This window comes from Pezoporus flaviventris, unplaced genomic scaffold (assembly GCF_033815535.1).
Source record: "Pezoporus flaviventris isolate CSIRO_AGI_PZ_B2104156 unplaced genomic scaffold, CSIRO_AGI_Pfla_v1 ptg000007l, whole genome shotgun sequence".
Classification (NCBI taxonomy): Eukaryota; Metazoa; Chordata; class Aves; order Psittaciformes; family Psittacidae; genus Pezoporus; species Pezoporus flaviventris.
Window position 1 is genome coordinate 72,889,248 of NW_026892555.1, and position 12,513 is coordinate 72,901,760.

The 12,513-nt window shown below is 37.2% G+C and overlaps 1 protein-coding gene across 7 annotated transcripts in view; it reads right to left on the bottom strand.

Annotated features, from left to right (window-relative positions):
• The window catches only part of SEMA5A (semaphorin 5A), an 831,366-nt gene that overhangs the window by 628,794 nt on the left and 190,059 nt on the right, over positions 1-12,513 (bottom strand). For all 7 annotated transcript variants that reach the window (XR_009742648.1, XR_009742649.1, XM_061449193.1 and 4 more), the window contains 2 exons: positions 5,985-6,270; positions 2,754-2,889 (listed from right to left, as the gene is read on the bottom strand). Coding sequence is in view for 5 of the 7 variants with exons in the window: in XM_061449193.1 (XP_061305177.1) it covers positions 2,754-2,889; positions 5,985-6,270 (422 nt within the window). In the remaining 2 variants the exon portion in view is untranslated. The remainder of the gene's footprint in view (positions 1-2,753; positions 2,890-5,984; positions 6,271-12,513) is intronic.

The following is a 12,513-nucleotide window of genomic DNA, read 5'->3' on the forward strand; positions in this document are numbered from 1 at the left end:
AATCTTCTGACTTGTTTGCTTTATAATTTACACAGTCACAGTGATAAAGACAGGAAAGCATTCATTAACTACATGCAAATTTCAACCATGAATAAAGAAAGCGAAATAAGAGGCAGTTAGATTTAGCACCTTTGCATTTAGGTCTTTAACTATCTAAGGACACAAAAGAGAAAGCTGCTTAGTGGATATAAATATCTAAACATCCACATGTTTACTCACACATAATTGCATTAGAGAAGTAAAGCAGTACTTCACAGCATTTATCAAATATGTCAGTGATGTGAAAGGCATACCTAAATCATACTTTTTTATTCTCCATCATAAATTAAGCCATGAATTACGGCATGAACAAAATTATAGTATGCAAAACCCTACCAGTTATTTTGTCATTATTGCCATGTTTTCAATCTGAAATTATGTGGTCAGTTCAAATCCACACATGTTAAGAAAAACTCAGATAAATAATTCCATAATGAGAGACAGTATGATAAGAGAAAGCAGTTGAGCAACTGTCAGGAAACAATTACTTGCTCTGTGTGCACTCTGCATGTCAGGCCAGTGAAAAAAATAAACCACTCCAAAAAAGAATTTTCCTGAATCTATCAATCAGGAAAGATTCCAGCTGGAGCACTCATAGTACACTGAAATACACATGGTCCTTGGTCTTACAGTGGAAACTGTCCTGTCTAAAGAGAAAAGCAACAATCTCTGGAGAAAAACAGCGTTCCTCAAAACCTGGACTCCAGTAGTAGTCTAATCTGGAAAATATTTCATTATTATAATCCAGTCTTGGAAATGCAATGTCTGATGTAATTGTTACTACGTAGCAGTAGTCTTCATTCAAATCACATGCTTTTGCTATTGCTGAGTAAGTGAAGGATAAATCTACTTCTGAGACTACACAACTGAACTTCTGATAATTTATCATGAGGACTCTACAAAAGAAACGTCCATGTCCTCCTTTCTGGGAAGGAAACCAGACACTCAGCCAATGAATATATCCCATCTACATGAAGTATGTACCCTAAAGCATCATCAAGTCACAAAAAAAATGGTCACGCCTAGCTCTCAGCATTAGACTAGCTTCTGGTATACATCACTGCTACAGTTATGGAGCCAGAAATCTAACAGGAATTTCAACAGAATAAAAGATGGCACCTGCAAAAGAACAGAAGTTTGACATTACTAATGATACCTACAGATCAGCTAATGTCAACTGGCTTCAATACTGTGTTGTAAAAGGCTGTGTTACAGCTTCTAACACTAATGCTGGCCTGCTGATAAAACTGCTGTCACTGTTTTTGTAAAAAAAAGTAGCAGCCGTATTAAAATTTACCAAACTATCCTAGCAAGAAATTTCTTCAACTGCTAAGCCTTGACTGGAATTTAGAGATCAGCACCACCAGCACAGCAGAGACTTAAACCATTTTTACACAGCCGTCAGGCTGTCATCTTTGTTTGTATGCACCATCTGTATGGGGTGATCTCACAATAACTATCAAAACATTAATACAAGGTTTGTAGGCAGGGATTAATAATTTTTATTGGACTTCCTTTCCTAGTCAGAAAGATAAGATTTTTACATACAAGCCTTTCTTCAGGCTTTCTCCTTCAAAGATTTAGCCTCACTTAGACCCTCTTGGTATCACTATTTTGATGATACAAATATGTAAAAAGCTATGTACAAATACAACCCACTTCTGCAATATGGCTTACTTAAATGGAGTCTTGTCTCTTGGGGCTAATGCCAAACATACTGTTTTTTGGAAAGGTAACATGGCTCTGGCCTATAACTCAGAGCAAATTCAGTGTCTTATTTTCCTTCATATGCATAAATCAGGAAGTAATTAAAACTACCTACAATCCCCAGTGGGTGATTGTGTTTCATCCTTGCAGAGATCTCATGACTCTTAGAAGATAGGGAAGGCTGTTATTAGGAGTAGCACTGAACTTGTAAAATTTCATTAAGGGAGGGTGAAAGGTGGATAAAGGCAAACACAATGTATCTTGGTGAACAGCTATTGTTGTTAATTACTAAATTAATGCTGTTTTCTCTTCCATTTCCCTTGCTAGAATCAAACTTACTAAAGTTTTCCTAGGAGTGGTTAATATGAAGAAGAAAACAATGCCTATGTGTTTACCTAAAATACCCTTTTCTTTATGTAGAAAGATCCACTAATTAGTTTTATGCTGTCAGTCAACTGCAAATTATTACACCCTCTGAGGGCGACAAGTTCAAATGAGGGGCACCCCACATCACAAATTCTTTTAATCAGACTATTCAACAAGTGTGGGGCACCTTACACAGGAAAATCCTGACTGTCCCTCGTTTACCCCTTTCCCCTCTTTACCTTTTCTGTCAGTGTCCCCTTTTCAGGTTCAACTAGCACAAGTGCAGTGTAAAAGAGAATACCAGTTGGATCATACTTAGGCTAGGAATTAACGTTACCTTGACAAATAACTGTAGTGTTTAGTGTTTCATTTTGAGAGAAAACTGAAATCAAGCCCTTTTTCTCCTACTCTTCAAAGTGCATCTGCTTTTCAACACAAATTATTTTGTGGAAGGATAAAGTAAAGTATGTTGAAATAAGGGGACCACTTAAGCCTTTTTTGTTTGGGTTTTTTTTCAGTATATTTTTTTTTAAGATTGTAAGCTGTAACATACTGCAAAACTGGATTTACTAACTATAAAACATACAACACTTTCAAAAAAACATCATGTAAACTATTGTCCTTCTCCCATGTATCTGTACCTGAAAATTAGGGTTAGGATTGGGATATGGAAGCCAAGCAGAGCGAGAGTTTTCTTGGTATTTGAAGGGTCCGTTAAAGGCCTGAGTTATGGCACTCAGATTGAAAACACAAACTGCTGATGCTGCTATGCTGTTCCTGCAAAAGAAACATAAACATTAACCTAAGTAAGAACATTAAGAAGTTGATTTGCTGATAAAAAATTAAACCCACAGTAACTCTCCAATCCTCCATGTAATTAACAAAGCAGATGTGATCAACCAGGAGATGATCTCTCAATATAGCAATAAATGATGTGATGATTTTAGGCACCAACATTGGATTTAAAATTTCTGTAAGCCTCGCCAAGCAGCTGGTATGCAAGAAATGCAGACCTTCCTACCTTCTGCTGCTACTCTAATACCACAGGGCTATACTTCCACACATAAACACACGAATTAAGAACATCTTTCTTCTAGTTACAGAGTTCAGGATGAGATTATTCCCAGGGCTCATTAGCACTTCTTCTATACAACCAATGGCAGCATGACAGAAGTAAGGATTTTCCATGTATGGTATGTCTCTAGACTCTAGGGAATCCCTGGGTAAGACACCTCCACAAAAATCCTCACTTTGAAGAGATATTGTACAGCATTAAGAATGCAAGGTCCAGAAACCCATCAAGAGAAAATAACTTGGACTGCAGAATTCCCAAGATAGAGGAATAAATAGAAACAAACAGCAGCAAGGCAAAATACACAATTTCCTGTTCTTGTCTTGGAAACGTAATATACACGACAATAAAGTAGTTCTGCACATTGTAAAGAATATAATCCAGTGACTATGAGAGCTCATATTCATGTTCTGAATGCCTGAATGCATTGTTCTTTTCCACAGTTTGAGATAAAGGGATCGATAAGTAAGGTAACAGTTTCACAAGTTTCCATTGCAAGTAAAACTGCTGACAATTGATCCACACAACATTCTTTTTTCCTTTTACACCCACCCGCCCCCCTTCTTTTTTCTTTTTTCTTTTTAATTTTGCCTGTAATTTACACAAGGGTGAGGAAAGGCTACTATAGAAACTCTAAAATGTTGGAAAGAAAAGCAAACCCTAGGGGATCAAATCTATCAAGATTTCTAGCTCCAAAAAAGAAGCTAGGATACATGGATTTAATAGCAGGACAAAAGAACTATTTGCTTTCTTACATTTATCAGTCTTATTTCAAAGAAACCCCAAAATTTGAAGTTTCATGCCAACAATTTCTTTAGAATCAATTATCATTTGATTTGATATTTTCTTGCCTACATCAACTATCACTAAAAGTGGATCACTAATATTATTCACCATACCAATGTCATCTTTACTTTCTTGAAGTCCTTAAAGGACATTAGACTCATGCTTATAGATTTTCAGATAGTCTGAAAGAAAAAAAATTCAGCTTCATTATGAAGCAGAGGATAGAGTGGGCTTAATAGTCAATGACACATAAAGACTGCAGGTTTTGCTATTACTCAGACTTTATTGACAGAAATGCTTCAGCTTTTTCCCCACAGGTATATTCAAGTATATTTACAGTACATTAAAAAAGCATTAGGATACAATAAAATCACTGCAGTTCTGAAGACATTGATATTGAAGAATGCTGAATGTGGTTCAATAATATCTGATGCTGTTACACCAACAGAAAGGAATATGTTGTTCCCCCTCATGGGTAACCCTGTTTCTGTGAAGAACCATTAGGTGCAGAGCTGAAGGTGGATCATACGGGTTCTGTGGTATCTGTGAGCAGTATTCAGCATGGGGAAGTAATCCTAACTCTACAACATTGCAACAATGTCCAAAAAATTTAGTTACAATATTTGACTGCATGAACACGTATAATTTAATGAAACTATCAAAAAACCTAAACCCAAACAGTTGTGATGAATTCTGGTTTGAATGGTCCATCTCATTCGGACAAGACAGAACACTGAGCTATAGGGGAAGAAGGAATTAGCAGCAAGGTTTCAAATACTGACTACTTTCATGTGGCAAAGATAATCTTACGTTAGCAAATCCATTTTCAGAAGAGCAGGGTGTGCTGATGACAGCCCTGATATTGTTGCTCAACCTCAGAAACTGGAATTTGTATCACAGGAAACGCCGTAATTCCCCAGATTGTCAGGTCAGCCCTTCTGAGAGAAGAGCATTGTTTCCCTTCCATGGGCAAAGCCCTGTGGATTTTCTGGAGCAAAATTCCTCTGGTTAGGCTTTCAGTGGCAGGACTTTGTCAAAGCCATTATCCGATATCACAACTCATGAACTGCCACAGCCTGATTCATGCAGCCTCTCACTAGTCATGCTCACAGTATAAGTTGTCAGCACGGGGATGAGCCCAGGTCTGCAAGATGCCTAGATGTGTTAATAAAGGATGGCACCAAGAGCATGGAAACTAGCTCAAGCTCAAATTTATGCTTATTGTAACACACAGGCTGCTCTCATGGAGCAACATACGAACTCCAGTTATAAAGTGTAAAGTAACAAAGGACATTTCTGAGATGAATGTCTTTTTTTTCTTAAGAGTTAAGCAAGTCTTGATATCAAGCTCAGAATCTAGGGAACTTTTATTATGTTCATCAAATGTCTTAATATTTTACCCCCCCAAAATATAATACTTAATATTTTACCAAATTGTTACTTTTAAGACCATACTGTACATTTTTTAATTTTACTCTATTGATATAACAGGTTAAGTTGAAAATTAGATTAAATTCTTGGTTTGACCCTCAGACTCGCAGGAGTATATGTTAGGACTATAAGAGCACTTCCTGTGTTCTTTTGGGTAAGGTCATCCTGAAATGGTCAAATTATATCATGTCAAATTCATGATTATGTCACATTATAAAATATTTACTTAATAAAGAAATAATGTATTTATGTACTACAGTAGTGTGCAAAATAAAAAATAATGTCTTTTTTAAGGATGCATGAAAAATATGACTGAATAGTCTTAAACACAACTGGCTCCCAGCTGTAGGGAAATATTAAGAATTCTTCCTTCTTTCATACACCTTCAACAATTCATGTGGCAAGCATCTGGAACTGACACTTGTTCACAAGAGGACACTGCAAAACAGTAGTTTGGAAAGCTGAGCAAAACAGTAATTTTAATTTATGTTTACCCAGCACACGCAGAATAGAGCAGCTCAGAACTTTAGTTTTTACTGTCATGAACAGCAAGAAAATAAAACATAACATGGAATTTACTTACACATTAGTGGTAAAAATCCCATAAATCAAGTCCAATTCTGGCAGAAAGAAAGTGCTCTGTAGTTCATTATAGTAAAATGGAATTTCTCCAGGGCGAGAGCAGTTCAGCCGAGCTTTCATGAAGGTAGTCCAGGTATCCTCCAGCACGAACTTGCCACCGATATCATTTTTGCACACCCGAGCAGCACGAGAAAACACTGTTTTCCCACAATCATGTTCCACTGCATTCTCCCGGAAGAAAAAGTAGGTAAAGTTCCCAATGTCATAAGATGACACAAAATTTGGCTCTGAAAATGAAAGAAGAAAAAATTATTTATTACCTTCTTGTAATACATGCACCCATATTAACATGGAAGTTGGATGCATCTTCAAGCACTAAATTTAGAAAAACACACCTTTTATTATCCTTGCAGGGAACTAGCCCCATGACATAGCTGAGTAGGCAAGCTCAGGTCTTATGAGGATTATGAGCTACATGAACATGGCTAGACAGACTTCCTGCTCTAGGTGTCTATAGCACATGACTGTGCTGGGCAGCCCTAGCCCAGCTCGAAGTATTCTACCATCACAAGCATCACTGAGTTTATCTGTTAACTGTGTTTCTGTTTTGTCACCATGCCAAAGCTCCAGATTAGTGGTTATGGATGGTAACTGAGTGTGACTAAGAATGTGCTCAGAGGCTGTAATGAAAAGAAAGAGCATTTGATGGTAAGATAACCACATTTCAGCCCTATATTGCTTAAAGATTTTGACAGCATTACAGTATTATTTCTTTTTTTCATTTTTCTTTTTTTAAAAATGATTAAAAACTGATCAAAGAAACTGATTGTGATGCAGGAGGAATTAGAGAATATATTAAAAAAAAAATCTTGAAAACAGTTGGTAATATTTTTTTAAAAGAACAACAGGGAAACAATACCAAAGACAATAAACATGTGGCCCATTTCCCTTAAAGATTACTAAAACTGAAGAAAGCCCATGACCTTAAGAGAGACTGACAACTTTCTTAAGCAACTTGACAACTCTCTTAAAGAAAAGACAAATTTGATATACATATTTGTGAAGAGCCAGCCTTGTGTAAGGAACCTCAGAAACAAGCAATTATAGAACCTGCGAAACAAGCAGTTCTGGTGTCCTCAACATAAGAAGGACATGGACCTGTTTGAACAAGTCCAGAGGAGGGCCACGAGGATGATCAGGGGACTGGAGCACCTCCCGTATGAAGACAGGCTGAAAAAATTGGGGTTGTTCAGTCTGGACAAGAGAAGCTGTGTGGAGACCACATAGCTTCTTGTTGGAGGCCCACTGATCTAAAATGGTCTAGGATCTCACTGCAGAGCCAGAAACACAACTGAAAGCTCTCAAAGTGAGAGAATAATGAACTACAAATAAAACCTTCACAAACTTTGAGAATAAAAATCAAATGAAATGTATTCATAATGTTCTCAGGGTTCTTGAAAAATCCCTTGCAATCTTTCAAGAGACAATATTTTTAAGTTGCACAGATAATCATAAAAACATGCATAAATAAAAACTAGTACTCATATTTCATGGATATAAAACTGAGGAACAGTATATACATCTGCAAATAACTATGCATATACTTTATTGATTATGAACTGATGAAAATGTGACCTGATGTTGAAATTTGTGAAAACTATTTTCATTTGCATGAAATGCAATAATTTCAGAGCTACCTCAGGGTATTCTGTGGATATGGAAGGATTATCATGTCAGAGTTAACTTTTTTTTTCATTTTCTCTTTGGAAAAAGTAAAGTGGATCACTTCAGAGTTTCAAAGGAAAAAAGAGATTCTTGTCTAGGAAAAATTAGTTCATATGTTTTCAAATATTGTGCTGTAAGCTGTTTGTTATTTGTTGACATGGAGGCCTCCCATGAACATTTTTTGATGCAGCAAATGAAGTGACCCTCTTGTTTCCTGCTGAATTTTCAAATAGTTCTGGAAAGGTAAATGCATTTCATTTGTGAATTACTAGATCACCACAACAAGTGCAGGGATTTGGGTATTTGACAGGATACAGCCAGCATGGAACAACATGAGAATGTCAACCTGTAAAAATGTCAGTTTTAAAGTATTGTATCTGACCTTTATAGGATTTTATATATTCAATTTATGGACGTATCAGACTGACTAGACTTTCCTAACTTAAATGGAACAAATGGAATCAGGAAAGCAAGCAAATAAGCTTGCCAATGTGACACAACGAAGATCTCCAGTGTATAACGCAGTTACACAAGTCCATGCACTGAAAGTAGCCAGCGGCTAGTTACTGCTGCCTCTGGGCAAATACACTGTAGCATGCAATTTCTGAAGTTTGCTTACTCAGCACAAAGCCTGGGAATGTCTATGTCTTCCTTCATAAAGCAGCATGACTGTCCTGTAAGGATGTTTCCCCACAGACTCTTCTACGTTAAATCAAAATAGATGACTGAACCATATGAAGCCAAGACAGCGCTTCTATCTGAAATAATCTAATTGCATGTAGTTTTGCCTCCAGCCTGTAGAAATTTTTCAGAGAGCACAGTCTCTATTGTTACTGAGAAGGCACTTACTAGGAAGAGACAACACTTCCTATTTGGATTATTCTCCTTTCGCACCCACCCAGGGAACTTGGAGATCAAAGAGACCGAACCCATAACCACTGACTTACCAGTGCTTACTGCTTCTTATAGAGACTGGCTGCAGCTCTGCCACACAGCAGGTGATAACACTGCGCTCCGGAGAATGGCATCAAGGCAACTACATGGTAGTTACCCTGGGAGGTGGCATAAGGACAGACTGGGCTATCTGGGAGTTTAAAGCTTACTGTGAATGGGATGGGGCACTCTGGAGGGCACAAGGAGCCAAATGGTGCAGTCCCACCTGTACTGCCTCTTGATAATGGTATAAAACAAACTTCTCCCCAAGTTGCACCCAGCTTTTCACTGAGAAAGTAGTAGCTGGAGTGGTCCAAAACAAGGCTAGGAAGCGAGCCAACAATTAAGCAATACAGATGACCAAGGATGTTGTGTGTAAGCTTGTTTCCTAGACCTTTTTTATTTAGTGGTGTAGATGTAGTCTGAGTTGGTAAAAGGATGACAGGAACTGGACAGGAACTTTCTCTAGGAAGAATAATGGAAACAGAAGCCTGAGCTTTCATAGAACATCTGAGAGAGCCCTGGCTTCACTTCCTGAACTTTGGAGCAAGAAAGTTTGCCTGTGCTATTTATAAAACTCCACATACTCTGAAGTAGACTAATATGACTTAATTTACCTAGTTAGTGGATACTACTATTTCCAGAGTGAACTAAATGACAGGGAGTAATCTATCTGTTTTTCTGGAGGTAAGAGCAATTTACCTTAAGAATTATATGGTCTACTCTGAGCAAAAAAGAGCTGGGATTTCCAGTGAGCATCCCTGTGAGAAGTGACTAGTCACGTCTCAAGTGCAATCGATTCAGAGACCCAGGCAAAAGTTAAATTAACCCCAGAAATGTGAAAAGAAAGCTAGAATTACAAGTTGGTAAGATCTACACACAAATGTGATTACATACATACACAAAATAATACACATATACTGATATAGGCATGCATGAAGTTTTGAAAATCTTCAATAAAATACTGAAGTCCAGATACTTGTGTAATGCTGAACAACTCCTGTCTGAAGCTTGTTCATTAACATGACTGGATCAATGAACCACACCCTTGTACCGTCTGCCTCTAAAGACCCATTCCTTCTGTTTGTATTCAGCCAAATACTTAATGGCATTAAATTCTAGGAAGATGCCTTTGATTCTTTTAATAAGGCTCAACCTCCAGCTAGAAATGCTCTCCAAAAGGGAAGCTTAAAATCATGGAAAGAATTTAAGCTCCAAATGCAGTGGTCCACTTTTTCTTTCACCTTACTGACATAATGAATAAGTCCATTTCTTATTTGCATTTTGCAATCCCTGTATATTCATTTAGTGTAGCCCTCTGCAGCTGTTGGAAAACAGTATAAAATTTGCATTAAGCTGACCAAGGGATCATTGTTCATGAATGTTTAAGGACAAATCTTAATCATAGAGTGTTAAACATTGTAGAAGTAATATATAACTTGTAGTCATCATAGTTGTATCTATCCTCAGGAGCTGAACTTTAAAATGTTAAACCGTGGTATAAAGCTGGACAAAACAATTCTTTATTAATAGCTATTTTTCCTCTGTGTTTCAGAGTTATCTAGGACACGTGCTTAAAATGCTAGTCTGACATAGCATAGCTGGCTACCAGTTTATTTTGACTACTATTTCTTCTGCAAAGCTTCAGCTCTCCATGATTTCTTTTATTCTTTTCCCTCTGCTAAATTGAAGATTTTATGGGTATAGAAGAGCAAGGACTGCAAAATACACTAAAACTGTGTATGCCAGACATTTTCTTACCACTATTCTCTTATACTGATGATAGATTTTATAATACAATTCAGTATAATCATAAAGGTGGATGCACTCATTATACATTACATTTTAGTGATGTACTCTAATAAATTCTGAAATGTACTTACTTCTTTTCTGAAAAACAGTTTTCAAATGCAGCATTACAAAATTCCTTGGTTTATTGCCTGTTATTCATTTCAAATAAATCTCCTTCATTTTCAAGGTAAAGTGTTCTTTCATGGCACAATTTTTAGCAATTTATTATGTCATTTTGCTTATGCAAATTCACCAGTGACCTACTTAGTGACAGAAACCATTCTCTGTTCTGATCTAATACCTACTCAAGTCCTTGAGAGTCCCATCCAAAGTTCAGTGAATTCTGCATCACATATAGTCACTTGCATACTGATATACTGGGTGAGGAGCAAGAATCAAAAATATAGAGGACCTTAATTTACTCAGATCCTCTAGAGGTTTGGCCTATAGCAATATATCAAAAGATCCAGAAGCTTGGATGGTTACTTAAAACTTTTAATCCAGAGTTCCACATACGAAAGAACAGAAACCCCCATATTTCTTTAAGCTGATAAGCCAAACAGCAAGTACAGAAAGAAAACTCAATTAGGATGGCTTACCCATTTACCTCCAAACATTCAGACTGCCATTTTTTGGTTTTCTCTGATGTAGTCTTGCAGGGAGGGAGCTGATCAAAGGGCCTTCCCTGCAGACCTGGTCCCTTTTTTTTTTCTTTTAACGAAAAGAAAACCAGAGTTCACTTTCATAATCATCCTCTTTTCCTTTCACTTTAAGGCTTGGTATGTCTGCTACTGAAATTCTATCTCTGCCTTCGGTATTTCTGTCCTCCTCCTTTCTTTGGTGAATGCTGTTTTTCATGTGTTCCCGTTTCCTAAAATTTAAGATTTTCTCCCTTCCCCTGGCTGAGACGTATTTCAGTTCCAAGTTCTTTCAGCCTCTCTGGCTTACTATGCATTATAGTTTTCACCATTAATGAGGCTGATGCTCCTGTCACGCCTCTTTGCAGCTGGGCACAAATGATCTTCTTGCCTTCCTTCCTCGTTCAGCCTCTCCAATTGGCACCTAACATGAGCAGGCTAGATGACACATAAAAGAACAGGCTTTGTCCTCAGTGGCCTCCTAGCTTTTTCATAAATGGAAAGTGGACCTCACTGTTTTACTGAGGGTAGATAAGAAATAAAGAAATCCTACCTTCATAGATAGTGCTGCTTGTTCTCTAGCATTTCAGGTGGATAAGGAAATGTTATTAAGGTGTTTTGTAGTAACTTAGTCTGGCCCTGGAGAAAGACGGTCAGGGGAGGCACCTCCATCTCGCATCAACTTACTGCTCTACTACTCTGTCATTGCCACCTGGGAGAAGATGTACAACTTTGAAAGGAAAAACACAACATAACTGCTCAACTTTTTTCCTCTGGCAGCTCCAGTGAAAAAGCCTAAAGATGGGTTCCAAAATCAGCACGCAGTGCCCTCCCATTTGAGGATACCAGCAAAAAGGATGATATGCATAAAAGAACAGAACCGTCTCATGGGGGGCACAACTCAAGGAAAGTAATTATTTATCATCTTACAAAATTAGCAAGAAATGGTAGCATATGCTTTGCATATTTTCAGTCAAGTGTCTTATCTGAAAGCTAAAGACCGAATTTCATGTCTCAAGAACACATTGGATTTGAGTTACATAAAACATTACATAAAAGAAAAGCTCACATTAGGTAATAACAAGGCTTTTCATTAAAAGCCAGAAACAGAAAAGGATAACCCTGAATTATTACAGCCCTTTCCATTAATCAAGCATAAGTGAATGGATTCAATTTTGATCTTAGGTCAATTTCTCTCCACAAGGTCATATTTTCTCTCCACATACCCTACTATAAAGAAAGTCCATCAACAAATAATGATGAGAATGAATTCAGAGCTGTATTGAACCCCACTAACCAAACCATCTTTGTGAGAATTTTACTTTTAGTGTTATTTTTGAAAACTAGAAGTTCCTGCTCTAGATTTATGAGTTTTTTTTAAGTGAAATGTTTTTAAGAAAGTGATCTCAGAACAATCACTTTAATGGTACCTAATAATGAAAT